The sequence below is a fragment of the Meles meles genome, chromosome 18 (genome assembly GCF_922984935.1).
Source record: "Meles meles chromosome 18, mMelMel3.1 paternal haplotype, whole genome shotgun sequence".
Lineage (NCBI taxonomy): Eukaryota > Metazoa > Chordata > Mammalia > Carnivora > Mustelidae > Meles > Meles meles.
Window position 1 is genome coordinate 63,445,602 of NC_060083.1, and position 18,323 is coordinate 63,463,924.

General features: G+C 66.7%; 3 protein-coding genes across 4 annotated transcripts; 1 reads left to right on the forward strand and 2 right to left on the reverse strand.

Moving 5' to 3' along the window:
- The first annotated feature begins 23 nt into the window (after positions 1-23).
- On the forward strand, positions 24-4,658 carry NPB (neuropeptide B). Its single transcript, XM_045984437.1, has 2 exons — positions 24-2,607; positions 2,729-4,658. Exons 1-2 carry the CDS (start codon positions 2,365-2,367, stop codon positions 2,855-2,857), a joined length of 372 nt encoding a protein of 123 aa, XP_045840393.1. The 5' UTR covers positions 24-2,364; the 3' UTR covers positions 2,858-4,658.
- Positions 4,659-4,804: 146 nt separating this feature from the next.
- Positions 4,805-11,834, reverse strand: PCYT2 (phosphate cytidylyltransferase 2, ethanolamine). Of its 2 annotated transcripts, none has more exons than XM_045984435.1 (13): positions 11,677-11,834; positions 9,752-9,840; positions 9,047-9,208; positions 8,774-8,840; positions 7,894-7,978; positions 7,689-7,733; positions 6,903-7,041; positions 6,628-6,710; positions 6,340-6,417; positions 6,063-6,128; positions 5,921-5,986; positions 5,558-5,646; positions 4,805-5,473 (listed from the first exon to the last, which is right to left on the reverse strand). In XM_045984435.1, the coding sequence occupies exons 1-13, from the start codon at positions 11,763-11,765 to the stop codon at positions 5,362-5,364; spliced, it is 1,170 nt and encodes a 389-aa protein (XP_045840391.1). In that variant the 5' UTR covers positions 11,766-11,834; the 3' UTR covers positions 4,805-5,361. The 2 variants fall into 2 exon arrangements, with proteins under 2 accessions (XP_045840391.1, XP_045840392.1); XM_045984436.1 differs by having other exon boundaries at positions 5,558-5,711.
- Positions 11,835-12,122: 288 nt separating this feature from the next.
- SIRT7 (sirtuin 7) lies at positions 12,123-18,238 on the reverse strand. Its single transcript, XM_045984273.1, has 10 exons — positions 18,109-18,238; positions 17,901-18,038; positions 17,684-17,788; positions 15,558-15,628; positions 15,387-15,459; positions 14,634-14,732; positions 14,323-14,559; positions 14,103-14,183; positions 13,830-13,936; positions 12,123-12,736 (listed from the first exon to the last, which is right to left on the reverse strand). The coding sequence occupies exons 1-10, from the start codon at positions 18,199-18,201 to the stop codon at positions 12,538-12,540; spliced, it is 1,203 nt and encodes a 400-aa protein (XP_045840229.1). The 5' UTR covers positions 18,202-18,238; the 3' UTR covers positions 12,123-12,537.
- Between the last annotated feature and the right edge of the window lie 85 nt (positions 18,239-18,323).

Sequence of the window (18,323 nt, forward strand, 5' to 3'; positions counted from 1 at the left end):
AGGAGGACCAGGAGCCTAGGATCCGCCAGAAGCGCCGGGGCCAGAGTGGCTGGCTCTGGGGCTTGAAAGGCCCCGGGGGTGCAAAGGCCCTGGGGCGTGCGTGTGTACCAACGGGAAATGGAACAGGAGTGGCTCAGAGGCCCGTGGCCTGTCATCGGGCCTCTCACCCGCTCGAAGCTGGGGACCGCCTCGCACGCCAGTCTGTGGGACTCTGACTTGGCACAGCTGCCCGCTGCTGCCCGTACTGCCCTTCACTGCAAGAGCATCCCTGAGCAGGTGCTGGTGGTCTCGCTCAATCCCTTCTCCCTTATTCTGGCGGGAGGCCAGCTGGAGCGTCTGAGCTGTGACATACCCGGTCTAGGCTGTGGTAGGGACATCTGTGTCCCAGGTGTCTGAGGTCCTCTACTCGGAGAAGAGCCCACGGGAGGCTCCTTTGGGCACCTCTGTCGGTCCACAGCTCCAGGTTGGGGGTGGTCCCAGCCCTGGAAGTCTTGGCTGCTTCTGGACACACTGCTGCAGGCTGCTCGTCCCCCTGAGCTGCAAGGGGTCGCTTGGCACTGGCCCCTTCCAGTCCGTTCTCAGGGAACAGTGCTGGGTCGCTGCTTGTGCCTTGTGGGTGGCCAGCTGCTGAGTGCTTGTCCTCAGTCCCTGGGGGCAAGACCAGGTAGTGCCCTCGGGGGGCTGGCCTCCTGGTTGGTCACCTCTGGGGCAGCCTATTTCCTGCCTGGATGCTGTACCCAGAGGGAAGGAAGCCCAGGGGACCATCCCCCTTCCCCAGGCTGGAGGTCACATGCCCCGTGTCCAGAAACCCAGCTGCCCGGGCCCCTGAGCTCGGGATCCGACCTGGGGAGGACACACCCAAAGGAAGACACATCGTGTCCACGATGTTTAGGGGAAGAAGGGGTGCCTGAACAGCCCGCTGGCCCAAGGCCTCTTGCCCCTGCACCTGGTGCCCTCCACCCCACCCCAGGGCCCGGGCTCAGCCTCCCGCGCTCCCAGCAGCCCTGCAGACAAACAGGTGTCTGGGGGCTACTGTGTATTTTTGAGACTTGGTGTCTACAATGTGTCAGGATCCAAGGAATCCCTGGGAGGAGTTCTCAGCCCAGTAGGAGTGGTCTGCCGCCCTACAGAGGGCCGACCGACAGCATGGCAGGCCCCCACTGCCCCGGGGGTTTGCAGACCTCACCCTGGCCTGCCCCCAGGCCACCGCCCACCTCCCCTGCCTGGGGTGGGGGGGTTTCTGCTGTGACCCATGACTCTGCCTGGGCCATCAGACGCTGAGTGCAGCCTCCAAGGCTTTCCGGCCTTGCCCTTTGGGGCGGATGCCCTCCTCAGATGCACGGTCAACTTGCCCAAGGTCACAGACCCTCCCAGAGGCTGTTCCCACCCCGCCTTTTGGACTTTTCTGTGTTTCCTGGCTCCGGCCTTGTCCTTGCAGGGCCTGCTTGGCCTCAAGCTGGGCCATGCAGTCGCCTCCCCAGGTCCTGTCCACGTCCCGCCGTCTCCTCCCCGGAAGCTCGGGGACCCTGCAGCGTTGTTGGGACTCCCGCACCTCAGCCTGCTCTCCCTCCCCCCGGATGCACCGCTGGCCTTTGCAAACACTCCCCTGGCTTCCGCTCGCTGCCCCCCACCTCCGGCCCCACTGGTGCTCCCTGGCCTTCCCCGTGGGCCGGCGAGGCGCCCTGCTTGCCCTCTGCCAGCTCTGCTTTCCCACTTGGCTGTGGCTTGAGTCCGGGACCGAGTCATTGGCTGCCGAACACAGGTGTTCTCCTGAGGGCGCCCACCCCGAGAGCAGGACTGGGGGGGCAGAAGGCTCTGGGTTCCTGTCAGCTGTCCCTTGGCCTGGTTTCCAGAGGTCAGGCCTGGGCTCGCTGCCCACCTCTTCCTGAAGGACCCCAACAGCGGTGGCCCTATCAGAAGTTTCGCCCGTGGGTGTGACACGGAAGGTGCCCCCAGGCCCACCCAGACTCTGACCCTCAAGAAGCCTCGGCCCTGCAATCAGTTGCCTTTTAGGGCAGGAGAAAGTGTCCCCTGGGCACAGACGTCTCTCTGCAGCCTCTAGGGCCTCTGGGGGGAGGGGTGACTGTTAGGGCTCCGGCGCCCTCGGGGTCCTGGGGGCTGCTCAGTGCTGCCCCGCTTGCCCCCTGCTTGCACCGAGGCCCCACCAGGCAGGAGCATGGGGCCTGGGGAAGGAGCAGGCGGCAGCGGGGAGGATGGGGCGTGGGATCCCGCTAGGTGTCCCCACGCGGGAGACTCGGCTTCTTGCTGCCCGAGGGGGACCCGCCCCCGCGCCCCGCGCCGCCGATATAAGGCCGCGGCCGCCGATCCTCCCAGCTGTGCAGCTCGCCCGCCGCCCGCGTCCCCATGGCCCCATCCAGGCCGCTGGTGGCCGCCGCCCTGGCGCTGTGCCTGATGCTGGCGCCGCCGGGCCTGGCGTGGTACAGGCCGGCGGCCGGGCCCGGCTCCTACTCGGTGGGCCGCGCGGCGGGGCTGCTGTCCGGCTTCCGCAGGTCCCCGCTCGCGCGCCGCTCGGAGCCCCCCGGGAGCGCGGGACCCCTGGGCCGGGCGAGCAATGTCGCCGAGCCGCGCCGTCGCCTGCGGAGCCTCGTGAGTGCGGCCTGCGGGCTGCGGGGCGGGGCTGGGGGGGGAGCCGGAGGTCAGGACGGGGGCTGTGGTGCGCGGGGCCGGGCCGGGCCGGGGCGGCCCCTCATCCTCCTCCCGCCCCCAGGCCGCGTGTGTCAAGGACGTGTCCCCGAAACTGCGGAGCTGCGCGCGGTTCCCCGACGGCCGCGCCACCGTCCAGTGCCAGGCGGACGCCTTCCTGTCGCTGCACGCGGCCGACTGTCACAGCGCCTGAGCCTCCACCCGGCCGACCCCGCCCGGCGGCAGCGCCGACACCCCCTGCCTCCCTGCACCCCCGCGCCCATCGGCTCCGAATAAACGAGAAGCAGCTGAACTCCGAGTGGGGGCGGGTGGGGCGGGCCCCGCGGTCTGCAGACCCCACTCCGCGCCACTGTCTGCGGGGGGGGGGCCGCCCCTCGCCTCCCGCTCTTGTCCACAGCCCCGCGCTCCCCCGTGTCCTCTGGGCGGCGCTCCCTGTCTGCCCCCAGCGGAGCCGCCGCCCACCAGCCCACCCGGCGGCCCCTGGCCTAGGACAGCCCCACCACCCCCGCCCTGCCTGGGTTCTGGGGCTTCCTGAGGACCATGCTCTGCCTTGTAAGAGGGGCAACTCCTGCAGTCCCTCCTTTTCTGGTGTCCCCCCAAAGCACCTCAGACTACTAGGTACAGGGCAGTGACAGGGCTGCTGAAGGAGGGACTTGGCTGGGGAGGGGTGGGGCTGGGGGAGGCAGCCACACCGGCTGCTCCAGGCCGAAGCGGGGCACAGCGCACCTGAGGTGGCGAGCTCTGGCCCCAGCCCTCCTCTGACCACCGCCACCCCGCCAAGCCAGCAGTTCCCACAGCCCCGAGGGCCGAGACGCGGCTGTGAGGGACCATGTGAGGGACCACGGCACACCGGCAGCGACCCCCCCCCCCACGCTCAGGCCGGACTGTGTCCTGTCCTTGTGGGCGTCCAGGTTCCTGCCTGCCCCCGGCCCCACTGAGGCACACCTTGAGCTCCCTTCGTGGCACGTACTGGGGCCTCCAGCAGGGCTGGGGTTTGGAGGGCAGGAAGGCCAAATGAGGTTCAGAGCCTGCCTTGGGGGTGCCCGCCCCCTCCACCCTCCTCGGGGAGGCTGGGGGACTTGGAGCACTGGCCCTCCACCAAGAGGCTATGGGGGGACCCACAAACCCACTGGCCCTGAATGGCCGCATCTCCAGGGGCACTGACTTCCCAGAGCCCAGGCCCTGAGCCTCCTCCAACCGTGTCCCCGTGTCCCCCCGGCCGCCGCAGTCCCCAGCTTAGAGGGGCCGCTCCTGTGTCCCCCCCATCCTCGAGCCAGTGCAGGACTAGCCGCTCCCTCCTCGTGCCCTGCTCGCGGGCCCTGCCGCCCGGGGCTCCAGGAGTCTGAAGGGGGGCGAAGCCCAACACCACCACGCCCTCCCTGAAGCTGGGGGCCCAGGGGCGGTGGGGGTCTAGGGAGGGCCTTGTGCCTCTCACGCACGACCCCAGCTTGGGGAGGGAGGAAGGAGACTGGGGGCGGCCACCCAGCGGGGGGACCGGGTGGCTGAGCAGTCAGTCCCTTCCCTTCCACTTCCTGCCCGGGCTCCGAGTTAGACTCAGGACTGGTTACGTCGGGAGGAAGAGAAGGACAGGCCCGCCAAGGAGAGAAGGACGCCAGCCCCCCAGGCCTCCGCTTCCACGGGGCCAGGCCACAGGTGTCCGGGCTCACCCGGCTCCAAAGCTGAAGGCAGATGCCCTTCCGGGGGGAGGGGCTGGAAAGACACCATCACAGTCCTCCCGTCTGACCAACACCAGCCAAACTCTTGCCCCCTCCCCGTCCGAAACGAAGAGGCGAGTGCGGTCGGCAGCCCACGACAGCTGGGCTGCTCCCAGTGGCCCTGACCTGGGTGCAGGAGACCCCGAGATTCTTGGGGGGACCCAGTCAGGGAGCCGGAGCCAACTCCTTCCCAGATCCATGGCCCTGTGCCATGCCACGGGGAGCTAGCCTCCCACTGGCCTCGTGACGGGCTCTGGGGCCAAGAACGCACTGGGCTCTGGCTGCCCTCCCTCCTTCGTTGCAGGCTGTGGCGAAGGCAGCCGGGGCGTCTGCGGGTCCTCAACTGGGGGCTCCTCGCTGCCGGGCCGCCGGCCTCCCCGCCGTGCGCGTGGTGGTGGGGAGCAGGACCGACTAAGAGCCCGATGCCGAACAGCTCCCGCCAGGTTTATTTGGTCTCACCCCAGCCGGTCAGACACAAAACCGAGAGCAGTCTGTGGAGAGAGCAGCAAGGCTGGCCCGGGAAGCGGGGGGCGCAGTGCCCAAGAGCCAGCCCCAGGGCACCCGGGAGCCCACCCGGGAGGCAGCACAGTCTGTGTCCTGAGGAGGAAAGGGGGCGCCCCCTTCAGGTCACTGCTCCCCTGAAGCTTCCAATGAGGCCGGGAAGGCAGAAAGCGCAGGCGGTGGGATGTCCTGGGTCTGCAGGGCCTTGGGCGGGAGCAGAAGCCAGGCCTTCACCGGCTCGCAGGGTGGCTCCCCGCTGGCGAAAGGTGCCCGCCGGGCTGCTCGTCTGTGCCAGGTGCCCTCTCTGGGCGACTCAGCGGGAAAGCCTCCGGGCAGGTAGGGTGGGGGCCACGCCCTCGGCTGGAGCCCTTCTTCCGAGGGCAGAGGGGGCGCGGCAGCTCTTACACACCAGAGCCTCAGGGCGCGGGAAGGACAGCAGGAGGGGGCTGGCCCCTGGGCACACGGGGTGACCTCCCACTGCTCAGAAGTCACAGTCGCTCTCTCTCTCACGCTGCGCCTCCTGCCGCCTCCTGGCCTCCAGGAAAGCCAGCTCCTTGGCCTCTTTCTTCTGGTTCCGGGCCTCGTACTCTAGCCTGGGGGCCGGGCTGGGGTGAGCTGCGCACCCAGGCCTGGGCTTCCGCGGCCCCGCCGGGCCCAGCCGGGCAGCCCTCCCTCACCTGTTCTTGATGATGCGCTGAACAATGAGGTCCGTGGTCAGGTCGTTCCCGCTGTCGATCTGGCAAAAGATGCCCCTTCTCTTGGGCTCCTGCAGGCCAGAGGGCAGGGGAGGTGATGACGGCCGTCCTCTGGAGCTGCCCGGGCCTGGGAGTCCTCACCGCGGAAAGACCAGAACACTAGCATGGTTCCTCCCACCGCTCAGCAAATGTCCTCCTCCTCCTGGGAGGCCGCTGCACTGGCAGTTAGACCGCCCCCGGGGTAGCTTCCACACAGGCACTGCGAGGCCGGGGGAGGCGGGCAGGTTCCCGGGGGAACAGCACACACGGCCACCTCGTGCCCAGCAAGGGCCCAGCACGACCTACCTGGTAAGGATCTGAGCCATCCTTGTCCGGCACGATTTCTGTCTTCCCGTGACATACCAGGTCCACCTGGGGAGGGACCGGGGTCAGGGAGCCTGGTGCACTCAGAGGCCCTCCCTGGGCCCTAGTCCACCAGGAGCCTCACCTTGAAGTGGTCCAGGAGCTCTGCTGTGACCGCATAGGGGGCCCCGATCACCACTTCCGACACGTACTAGGGGGACAGGGAGCACAGGTGGTCAGCTAAGACCCCGCGGGGCCCCAGGCTGATGGGAGAAAGTGCTCACTGCTAAGGAAGCAAGGGCTGGGGGGAGGGAGCAGCATGGCGGGGCTGGCTGGGCAGAAGCCCAAGGCTCCTGGATGCCCCCTCCTCCCCCGCAGCCTGGGCAGGGGACCCCACCCGGCACCCCCGCCGTGGCCCATACCCGGCAGGCCAGCACACTCAGGGTCCGCTCGTGAAGGTTCATGATGGGGTAGTTCTTCCCCTTGTAGTGGTTGACCTCCTAGGGCCACAGTGAGCTCCGGTGAGCAGGCAGCCTGTGGCAGTCGGGGCCCGGCAGCGCGGGGAAGCCCCAGTCCCCAGGAAGAGGCCCCCGCCTCCCCCACCTCCAGCAGCTCCCCAGGCCTCACCCCTGTGAGCCACCTGTGCCCAACCTCAGACCCAGGAGCCCCCCAGGGCGCCCACACCCTATCAGCTGGCCGGGGAGCGAGACCTGGTCAAAGTGCAAGCCAGCGATGACATACGGCCTCTGGGCCAGGCCGTGCACCTTCTCCAGGAAGTCCACGTGGCCGATGTCTGTGCTCAGGTTAAGAACCAAGTAACAGGAGGAGAGGCATCCCGCAGGACCGGGGGCTCCGGCGGGTTCCCCTGAGCTCCACCCCACTCTGGGAGCTACGAGGGGTCAGGGAGGCCCCTCGGGTCCCATGACCCAGAGGGGCCCACGGGGCCAAAGCGGGGGCCACCCTCCCCCTCGGTCCCAGAGGATACGGAACAGGTCGAAGGCGCCGGCCACGTAGATGACTGTCTCCCCTGGCTGGGGTTCCTTCCCCGAAGCAAACTGGATGATCTTCTGAGACGTCTGCAGGAACTGGGACACCCCTGTCCAGGGGTTCCGCCCCCCAGGGCACTAGAAGCCGAGAGGGCTCTGGTCAGCGAGCGCTGCCCCGGGAGCGGCCTGTCCTTCACCTGCCCCCACCCCCCAGCCCCTTTTCTGGGCCTGGGGTGCCTGTGCCTGCCTGTCCGGGAGCAGGTATGGGGGCGCCGGTACAGAACCCCAAACCCCAGCTGCAGCACTTGCTCGGTCACATGGGTGCTCCTACCGGGCACGCGCCTCAGCAGGGACAAGGTGGGGAGCCAGCAGCGCCGGCCCCACCCCTGGGCCAGGCTGGGGAAGGCCCCGCGACCGCCAGGACCGGTGGCTCCGCCCTGTGGCCGCCATGGGTACTGCAGCCGACAGCACGGGCCTGACAGCCGCCCGGCAGCGGCCCCTGCCCTGGTGGGGACCCAGCACCCTGCGCCACCTTCTGGTCACCTGGGCGGGCCCTTCCGAGGGAAATGTCGGCCTGGCGGGTGTTGGGTGACGGGGCTACAAGGGAGAGAGGACCAGGCCGCCTGGTTAGAGGCCACCTGCTTGAAGGCGGTCCTGGTTCCTCTGTGGCCGCGGGACTGGCTGGCTTGCTGAGCCTGGTGGCCAGTACCCCGGCGGCGCCCAGAAGGCGGGGGCCGGGTGCGGGGGCATCAGGGAGTGGCCTGGCGAGCCGGGGCGACACTCACCTTGCCGAAGCTGTCCGCATACTCGCGGTACTCCGAGGAGATCTCCTGAGCGGAAGGACAGGGGACGCTGAGGAGCCTTGCCGTCCCCCAAACATGGCCAACCCCCAGAGCTCACAAAGGGACAAAGACAGACAGACCAGGTGCTTCCTCCCTCCCAGCAGTGTCCTGAGCCCTGGGAGGCCTCCCCGGTCCCTCCCAGACTCACGTGACCGCTGTGATGGGCCTTGGTCACCAGCAACATGCGGCCCACGAGGTCCGTGGTGGACACGCCCTGGGTGCGCCTGCACTCCCTGGGGACGGAGTGGGGTCAGCACCCGCGTCCCAGACAGACTCCAAAGGCCCCACAGCAGCTCACCCCGCCTGAGCGCGGCCCTGCCAGCCCCCCGCTGGGCCGTGCAGACCAGGTGGCTCTGTGCCCCTCTCGGCTGCGATAGAAAACCGGGACCGTGGGGCGCCTGGTGGCTCAGTGGGTTGAGCCTCTGCCTTTGGCTCAGGTCATGATCTCAGGGTCCTGGGATCGAGCCTCGCATCAGGCTCTCTGCTCAGCAGGGAGTCTGCTTCCTCCTCTCTCTCTGCCTGCCTCTCTGCCTACTTGTGATCTCTCTCTCAAATAAATAAATAAAATCTTAAAAAAAAGAAAAGAAAAAGAAAGAAAACCGGGACCAGGAGCGCTGGGCAGGCCACGGTACTTTTATACACGGAAGGGCGTGACAGAACAGACGAGAAGTGCTGCTCAGCCCCAAGCGTGCAGTGCCTGGTGGTGGTGGGGATTGTTGGGGAGGCAGACCGGGGCCCATGGCAGCTCTGGTCCCCGGGCCCCGCGACTGTCCCCCACGGCTGAGTCCAGTAACGGCCACACCCCACGCTCTTCGCAGCGGCCAGCTGCCCACGGCCCACGGCCACCACCTGGGCTGGCGCAGGTCTGGGACACTCGAAGACCCACTGGGCAACCGGCCCACCCTGCTCCCACCCTGCTCCCACCCTGGCCTGGAAGAGGCTGCGGCCATTTTCCTTGTGGGCAGCGAGAGCTGGGGGGGAGCTGTGAGCCCGACTCCTCGACAAGGGGGGGCCTCTCTGGGGCTCACCTGTACCGCCCGGCCTGCTTCACTTCCTCGTAGGTGTCGCGGCCATCTACGGTCAGCGTGATGTCATCTAGGGAGCACCACACACGGGCGAATGAGGACTCTCAGCCCAGACTGTGGGGGCCTGTGGGGCCCCCGACCCTCATCCTAGGCTGGCCCTGGCGTGCGGGGACTCTCTCTGGGAAAGGACCCGACGCCTTCTCAGATCCCCGAAAGGCTCAGGCCCCAGCAGCCCGGCCAGAGGCCCCGGCACTCTGGGCCCCAGCCCCCACTCACTGCCATGCACACAGAAGTCGCAGTTGTGCTTGTCCAGCGTCTCCAGCGTGGTCACGTAGGGAGCTGCGGGCACCACCTCGTCCACCCACTTGATGGCCCGCACCATCTTGTACCTCTCCTCTTGAGTGAAGACTGGGGGCCCCTTATGCTTGGAGATCTCCTCTAGAGCCAGACACAGAGCGAGGACGAGGCCGGTGAGCTCTGCTGGGTTGGACCACAGGCTCGCTGGCCTCGGGGGCCCCCTCCCACCACCAAGCAGGGCTTGGAACCACAGCTGAGCTCGCGGCGGGCAGCCATCTGTCTCCCTGGGCCCTCTGCCTGTCGTGAGGGCAGAAACACACCCGTGTGGACACCGCCCTGTCTCTCTGGGCCAGTACAGGGGCTCAGGATGTGTTCGCTGGCTAACTACGTGCTCCCCTCACCCAACCCGAGTTCCAGGGAAAGTCCTGCGGCAGCCGGGCGCTCCACTCCCAACGGTCCCAGGCACCAGGCTGGGGGGGGGGAGTGGGCAGCAGGGCCAGAAACGCCATCCCTCGGCTGCACTGTTCAACTTGAGCCGCAGGATGGGAAGCCCTGGGGGGCTCAGCCTGGGCCGGCAGGTGGCGTGAAGCTGCTGGGCCGTGCTCTTCAGAAGGACGGCCACAGACCTGGCTTTGCCAGCTGCGGGGCCCTGGGAGGTCAGCGGGAGGCAGCAGCCCAGCTCACCATCGGTGTGCACCCCCACGATGAGGTAGTCGCCCATGGCCCTCGCCTGGCGCAGCTGGTTAGAGTGGCCGTAATGCACCATGTCATAGCTGTGAAAAGGACAGGACGGTGAGTCCCTGTGCGGAGGGGGGCACTGAGCAGCTGGGAGGGGGCGTGGGGGTGCAGCCTGGCTCCCCTCAACCTTCCTTAAAGGCCTTCGAGAAGCTGCCACTGGGAACAGCTCCTCAGGGTCTGGCCAAGCCCGGGCGTTCAGAGGGGAGGTGGGCACTCGGCTCCCCACCCCACTGGTCACCGGGCCAGATTTAACAAGCACGACAGGGGCTGGGCTGTGCCAGGAACAAGGCCTGCCACCCCCCGGGGGCCAGTGAGCACGCACAACAGCTCGGCTCCCCAGGCGTGCCACAGAGCTCTGGCCTCTGCCCTCAGCCCCTCCTCTCACCGAATGCAAACAAGCGTGTTGGGGCGCAGCCCCTTTACCCTGTGAACTGACATTAATTTACGGGTGGGCTGGACTCTGTACTGCTCTGAAGCAGGGGGCCAGTCTTTGGGACCAACGTGGAACAGAGTCTGACAGATGAGCAAAGGCGACTGCCAGCTCTGGAAGTCCTGCTCGCTCCCCCATGGCCTCCAGAAACTCAGCGAGGCTCTCCTCTCTGGGCCCAATGACCCCCTCCCTGCTGGCTGGTTCTAGAGCTCTGATCCTCACACCTGGGCCTGATAAAGGAGTGACTTCTCAGCTACAGGCCCACTTGCTCCCCTGTGTGCGGTGCCCAAGTTGGCCCCACACCAAGTCCGTTTCCTTCCAAAGCCTCACGTCGTCTCCGGAGTAGGTGACACCGTCCCTGCTTCTCCAGGGGACCCGCGCCACCTGGGGCACAGAGCTGTTCCATTCCCTAACACCTGTTACTCTCAGCGCAGCACACCACGACCCCGCACACAAGACTGGGGTCCCCCGGCTCAGGCCCTGGGGTGAGAGAAGCGGCTAAGCGCAAATGCAGCAGCCTGGCTGGCCCTTGAGCTCACTGGACGGGCCGGGCCGAGGTTCACAGATCGGACCGCACGGTGGTGCTGGGTCCAGGATGTGTCCTAGACACTGTGGCCTGCTGGGGCAGGGGCCTGGCCAGACCAGGGCCAAGGTCAGAGTCCACGAACACGAAAACATGCTCCCTCCCCAAAGGGGTCTCAGGCACCGCTGCAAAGGTGTGGCAGCCCCCCCACCCCCCAACAGCCCTGCTCTCTTCCCAAGCCCGAGCTAGCCCGGTGGGGGCTGTGCTTTCTCTGCCACCGAGAAGGCATGCGGGGGGAGAAGGTATGCGGAAGCGCGGGGCCAGCGCTCAGGAGAGGTCAGCTTTCCTCTCACCTGCTGACAGCCCCCAGCTTATCTGGAAACGACTCCAGGTCTCAGCTGCCCAGAGAACAGGACGGATGGGCACTGTGGCCCTGCTGGGCAGGACCCAGGAGCCCGGGGGATTCGCTGGGGGGTCACGGACACAGGCAATTCCCGCCCTGCCGCTTGCCCTGACACCCAGGAGACTCCCTCGACCCTGCGGCAGTTGGGCTGGGGAGCGGGACAGGACACCGCGCGCAACACGCTGCGGGCGCACGGCTCCCCCGTCGGGACGGGACACGCGCGATTCGCGCCACCACCGGCCACACTCCGGCGGCCCGGCCCGGCCCGGCGGGCGGCTCAGCGGCGGACCCCGGCGCACCGGCGCCCGCGTCCCCAGAAGGGCGCCCGGGGCCTGGAGCCGCAGGTCCGGGCCGCCGCCGCCGGCCGCTCGCGCCGCACGGCCGTCCCCCGGGCCCCGGGCCCCGGGCGCAGGCCAGTCCGCGGACGTGGCTCCGGGCGGCGGCGCAGCGGCCCCCGCAGCCCCGGGCCCGGCTGTCCCCGCCCCCGGCCCGCCCGCCGCCGCCGCCGCGCTCACCAGCCGTCGCACCACACTCGCACGGCGCGCCTGCCCTCCGGACCCGGCGGCTCTGCACCGCCCGCCGCCCCGTGCCCGTTCCGGATCATGGCCCCGCAGCGGCGGCGCGGCCCGGCCGGCTCCGCGACTCCCAGCGGCCGCCGCCGCCCGCCCGCCCCGAGCACGCCCCGCCCCGCCGGGCGCACGCGCCGTCACGCGGGCCTCACCCGCCGCGCGCGGCCAATGGCGAGAACCGCCGAGCCGAGGCCCGCCCCCGCCCGGCGACCTACAGTGTGCCCCGGAGACCCCGCCCTCCGGCGCGCGGGGCCAATAGCGCGCACGCACCTCGCCGAGGGGGCGGGGCCGGACCACGTGGGGCTCCCCCGCCCGCCCCGCCCCGCCCCCGGGAACCCAGGCGGGGCGCCCGCTCCCGCGCCCGCCCGGCAGCCGTTCGAGGATACGCGGGAGACAGTGCAGACGTGTTTAATAACCACGAAAAGGCGCGCGGAGCCCAGGCTCAGAACCGGCCCCGCGCCGCGAACCCCGCTCGCAAGGTTGCTATAAAGTTACCCCGTTTTAGTAAGAAGCAGTAGAAAGAGGGTTGAGGCCCCTGAGACGAGCCCGGTGCACGAGGTACGGCAGTCGCGTGCTTCCTCCTGACCGGCGGCCGTGAAACAACCCGAGTTCCGATCCCGCAGAGAGCGTGGCCGCGCCCCCTCCGCGAAGCGCCCACGGGCGAGGAGTCCTCCAACGGCCCAGGCCCGAGGCGGCCGCAGCAGTGCAAGGGAGGCGGCGCGGGGACCCGGGGGGCAGTCCCGGCCTCGCCCCCAAATACGAGTTCCGTCCTCTGCAAAGTGCCATTTGTTCTTGTCCCGCACCGGGTTACGTCACTTTCTTCCTTTTCGTGCGTTTAGTGCAGCCCCTGCCAAACCAGCCGCCTAGGACCGGGGCTGAGCTCAGCGGCGCACCCCGGTCTCCAGGCGGAGGCTCCTCTTGGCTTCTGCACAGCGACTTCCGAGTGTGGCTACCTTCCTCACCCGCACGCAGGGGGGTCGCCAGGGAGAAGATGGGGTCCTGCCACCTACCGAAAAGGGAAAGCTAGGTCAGGTGAGCCTGGGAGCCTCAGTCACAACCTGCCCCAGGGCGGGAAAGCTGACTGAGGAGGTCGCCCTGCTTCCCGACCCGTCCTAACTGTGGCCAGGCCCTGCTCGTGGCAGCGACACTGTTCCGGAGCTACAGGACGGCTTAAGCTCCCCCGTGACTCAGAGGTCAGCACTCACACTAGCTCAGCCTCTGCGGAACTCAGTGTCCTTGCGGGCGACCCAGCAGGCCCCGCACACCGGGGTGGAGCAGGAGCAGCCCCAAGAGGGATCAATCACTAGCAGCTCTGGGTCCCACTTTTCACTCGTATGGCCGGGGCGGGTGGACCAGACCCTCTCCCTCTTCCCAGACTGCGGGATGTGGGGGAAAAGGCCAGCTGACTAGGGAGGTGCGGCCTACGGACTACACCATGAAGAGATCATGTGTCTGACTGAGATGTAGAACCACATATTATAAACTTAAGATACAGAGAAGCACTGATAAAGAAAATGAGCTAAGTTAATGTAAAAAAAAAAGTACAGTACACAATAGGCCCACATTACAGAACACCACAAACATAACATACAAGAATTGCCAGGCCCAGAAGGTGAAGGGATCCTTAATTCTTGAACCCTTTGATTAAAAGAAGTTATTGATTTCCCCTATAAGACCCTGAAAATTCACAGAGAAAGAAAGTGTAAACTTTTTACTCAATACATACACCACGTCTAAATTATCACAAATTCTGTATTAAGGTACAGTTTAAGCTTCCCCACAGTACGCCAGCTCCCCAAACCGAGTGCACCAAGACTCTGTCTGACTGGAGTCGCCGAGACCACGTCCCTCCAAGGCACCTTCCCGTCCAGGCTGCCTGCGGTAGAAGGGGGCTCTCCAGGCGGTGCCGGCACATTCGCTCTCCCCGCAGGGACTCACGCTCGGCTGACGCCTCAGCCGCTCCCTGCAGAGGCCGCAGTCACACCTCAGACACCACGTGCAACTCAGAGCGTTCCCTGTGCTCAGTTCACGAGAACAGACAGACACAGCCCATCCACACAGGGGCAGGAAAGGGGGGGATGCGCCCGTGCCCCCCTCACCTGCTATAGGGGGGGATCTCCAGGCCCAGCTCATCCATGAGGAGCTGCATGACGTCGTCACACTTTCCGTGAAGCTTCAGGGCAGCCCAGTCATCCTTCGGGGTCCACTGGGGACAGGGAAGGTGCGTGAGGATACCCCACTGCCTCCCGACAGCCCTTTCTCAGCCAGACCTCTCTGGCCCATGAGGTCGGGACACGAACGTCCCAAGAACTGTCTAGTTCTCCTCTCCTAAGGCCCAGGTCTCAGGAGGGGCCTCTCTGGGCACGGCTCACCTGCAAGTTCACGATGTAGAGCTTGGGCCGCCGGCTGGGGGGCTTGGTCATGCACCAGAGACGAGGATACTTCTTCAAGACCTGCAGGAATGGACAGACCGACAGAAAGACCACACGCACAACAGGGAATGAAACTCTAGGACGCCAGGGTCGAACAGGGAACTGGCAAAATGACAGCAGGCTCCCCCCCACCACCCCAGCCACGGTGCTGTTCACGTACCTTTAAGCTGGAGCCTAAACATAGGATCGTATCTGCTTTGCTGGCTGCCTGAGTGGCTGCTTCCCAGTTCAGAGGCTGCCCCAGGGTCCCCCTCTCCCCGAAGTGCACAATGGTGTCCCGGAGCTGGGCCCCGCACTTGTGGCAGGCCCGGCCCGTCTGGTGCCGGTGCAGGGCGGTGCGCTCAGTCACATCGAACACTCTCACGTACTCTCTGTTGGGGGAGCAGGCTGTGCACACCTGAGGAGGAGAGGCCGCCGTGAGCAGGAGCCGCCGGCCGGCGCAGGCTCCCGGACCCCGGCGGGACCGCTCACTTCGATGTACATGTTCCCATGGAGCTCCGAGATGGCCGTGCGGGGCAGCCCGCTCCGCAGGTGGAGCCCGTCACAGTTCTGAGACACCACGTGCTGCACCTGGAGGGAGGCCAGCGTGAGTCAGCAGGGGAGCCGTGGGGGGGCTGTGTTCATCAGTGACACCACCCTCAACCCTGCCCCGAGCCCCAAACTGGGGGCGACTCCAGCCCCACATGAAGCCTCAGAGGCAAAACCAGGGGGACGGGTCGGTCCCAGCACGACCCGGAGGGCCCTCGGGAGGAAGGGCCCCCGGCTGCCCGCAACAGCCCGGAAGCTCTTGGCGAGCAAAGAGCGCAGGTTTCCGCTCTCAGCTGGGAAGGGCCCGACTGACACTCTCCTGGCTCGTTCTGTTTCGAGTCACTGAAGGACCAGGAGGCGGGACCCCTGCCCACTTGGCTGAACGTGCTCAGCGGGGGGTCTTCAGAGGTTTCCCGCAACCTTCCCCTTTATCTAGGTGGTTTCTGAGGTCTGTGGGGACAATGTGATAGAAACACGGTGGGGAAGGGACCCCCAGCAGCTCTGGGCCCGAGGCAGACCCTGTCCACGACTCTCGAGGAAGACTCAAGCCGGCAGTCAGACACTCGGTGGGCACTCATCCCCCAGGTCCAGCGGCTGACAGAGGCACAGTACGGCTCCCACTCGGGCACAAGGCTGGCCGTCCAGGTTCTGCACGAGAGACCAGCAAGCGGACCGCCAGCCACACCAGGTTCTTACCAGCTTTTGCTCGTGTAAGCGGGCGATGCTCATGTGGGTGAGGGTTGGCTCAGCCTCACTCAGGTCAGCAGCACTGCCAGGTGGAAGGAAACCACAGGTGTGGGGGGCTGCGAGGTCAGGCCCGTGCTGTTTCTGTTCGACTGGATGGGAAGGCTGCCCTGGACTGCTTACCTAACACTTCTCCCTTTCTGAAGCAGGGTCCACACTCCATTAGGGCCCCGGTAATCTGGGATAGAGGCTGCCTGTACGTTCAGAAAGAAAAGAAACCCGGTGACAGTGCATCACGGTAGGAACTGGCAAAATTCACAAGCGTGAAAAGCAAACCTTTCTCCGGATGTGTTCCAGGCTTCTCCATGCACTGGCCCCTATTCCTTCCAACGGCTCAGCACTTCTTAGTGCTACCTGCCTAAACCCAGATGGAGTGGCTCCTTCCCTCTGCCTGGACCCCTCCTCCCACGTGGTCTAGCTCATCCCTCCAGGTCCCAAGGAGTCCTGCCGCCTCTGAGAACCTCTCCAGCATGGACTACAACCTGGGCTCTACAACCACACCTGCCCTCCAAACCGGAGAGAGGACTGGTCAGGCTCATCTGTGGGTCCCCAGGGCCTAGCCAGTGCTCAGGGAAGGCTTAACACATGCCGAAACCCTAGCTAGGAGCACTCATTCTGTCCTGATTCTCCCATCCCGATAGTGCTTCCTGCCCTACCGTCACAAAGACAGCCATTTGTCCAGATGAGATAAAGACCACTGAATTTCTCTAGTTCTCAACCCAGAGAAACAAAGTCACCATGAGCAAAAACAGAAGGCGTGCTGGGATCAAGCAGTCTTGTGTTCCCCAGGCGGTGAGTGACCTGCTCCTGGGGAACCCTGTCTCCTCCCTGCAGCTTAAGCTTGGAAAAATGCCCACCCTGAACAGCGCAGTTCTGAGCCACGTCGAAGACAGATGCTGGACGGCAACACTCAGGGCAAACGACAGAGCAGCACTCCCGCAGACGACGGGGCACACGTGTGACTGCAGGAGCCCCGGGACCAGGGCTCCATGGTCTGCAAGTCAGGGTGGTCAGTGCCCCTTACACGACCTCACTGCTGGGCCTCTGAGCTCAACCCTGTTGGGAGGGTCTTCCTCTCACCCTTGCCTGTGAAACCTTGCTTGGCTCTCAAGGCCCGGCCTCGATGCTGCCTCGCACACAAAGGCAACGGGACGGATTTCCCAGCTCTGGGGCTGGGGGCGTGAGTGTCTGCATCTCCACCGGCAGCCCAGCCCAGCCATGTTACCTTTGCTCTCTGCTCACCTGCCGTGTTCTCATCACCACGGGCCTCCTGAGAACAGAAATCCTCAGTGTTCGCCTCTGCGGGGCCTACCCGTGGGTGGCACTCAACACCCACGCGCTAAGCAGACAAGTGACTCAACGCTCACGGTATCCCACGGTCAAGACGGCCTCTCGACACAACGTGCCCAGACCCCACACTCTTCTCTCCTTCAGCTGCTGTACTCTATTTCTGCCCTGCTTTCTACTTGCTTTCAACGTGTAGAAAACAGGAACAATGGCGGATCAGGAGATGGTTCTGGACTTGGCTCTGCCCACATAACCTTGGGCTGGTGATGAACCACCTTGACTTCGGCTTTTTCTTTCTCTAATTAAAGACTTTATTGATGTATTTGACAGAGAACACAAGTGGGGTGGGGGGAGGGCGGCTGGCAGAGGGAGAAGCAGGACCCCAGGACCTCGGGATCACGACCTGAACCGAAGGCTCGGGCTTCGCGAGTGAGCCACCCGGCGCCCACCACCTTGACTTGAACCGAGCAAGTGCCGGGAAATACTGTCCTGCCGTGTGCCTCCTTCCTTCCCTTCCCGTCACAAAACGGCAAACGTTTAAAAGGGCTCATCTCCCCACCGCAGCTCAAGCCCACACACTTGGAACGAACACGGGGCGCACCCGGGGGCGCGCTCCGTTAAGCCGCAGACTCCGGGTGTCCGCTGAGGGGCCCGGCCGCCGGGTTGAGACCGTCCCCCTTCTCCCCGTGCTCCGCGCCCGCACTCTGTCTCAAACACAGCAGGCGAAAGAGAGACCCGACGCACAGGAAAGAAAGAGGGCATCTGGGGGCGCCCGGGGGCTCTGCCGGGCCGTGAGGTCCAGCCCCACACCGGCCAGGGCGGCCACTCCGAGAAACCGGCAGCAGCTTGAAGACAGCGCGCCAGGGCGGACCCGCCGGACACTCGGAGGGCTCGGCCGGGCGCCGGGCGCGCCACCCAGGAGGGGGCGCCCCACCCCGGCCCGCGCCCGCCCGCCGCCTTACCGTGCTGATGCCCGCGCCGGTGTAGACCACCAGGTACTTGGCGTTCCGCACGGCGCCCGCCAGCTCCCGGACTTTCCTCCGCAGCTCCTCCGGGTCGTCGCACACCTGCCGGGACCGCCGAGGCCGGTCGTGACCCCCGCCCCGCCCCCGCCCGGCCAGGGCCCGGCCCCGGCTGTCCGCGGCCCGAGCCCTGCCCCGACCGAGCCCCGGGACTCGCCTCCTCCTGCCGCCGCTTCAGGCCCTCGCGCCGCCTGCTCCGGCCCTGCAGCTCGGTCACCAGGTCCTCGCTCTCGGCCAGGAGCCGGCCCTCCTCGGCGCTGCGCTCGGCCGCCGCCTTCCTCAGGATGCGCGACACCTGCGGGCGCGGGGCGGGCGGTGAGGGCGGCGCGGGCCGGGGGCGCGGCGCGAGGCGGGCGGCGGCGTACCTGGCGGAGGCGCTCCCGCTGCTGCTCCTCCCTCAGCCTGCGGACCCGCTCCGCCGCCTTGCGCTCCGAGCGGCTGGGACCCCCGGCTGCCATCGCTCCCGGGAGACCCGCGCTTCCGCTTCCGCCTCCGGGCGGCCGCGCTCCGGCGCATGCGCGAGGGGCCCGCCCCGCCCTTCCGGCCCCGCCCGCGCAGCGCGCCAAGGAAGCACCTGACA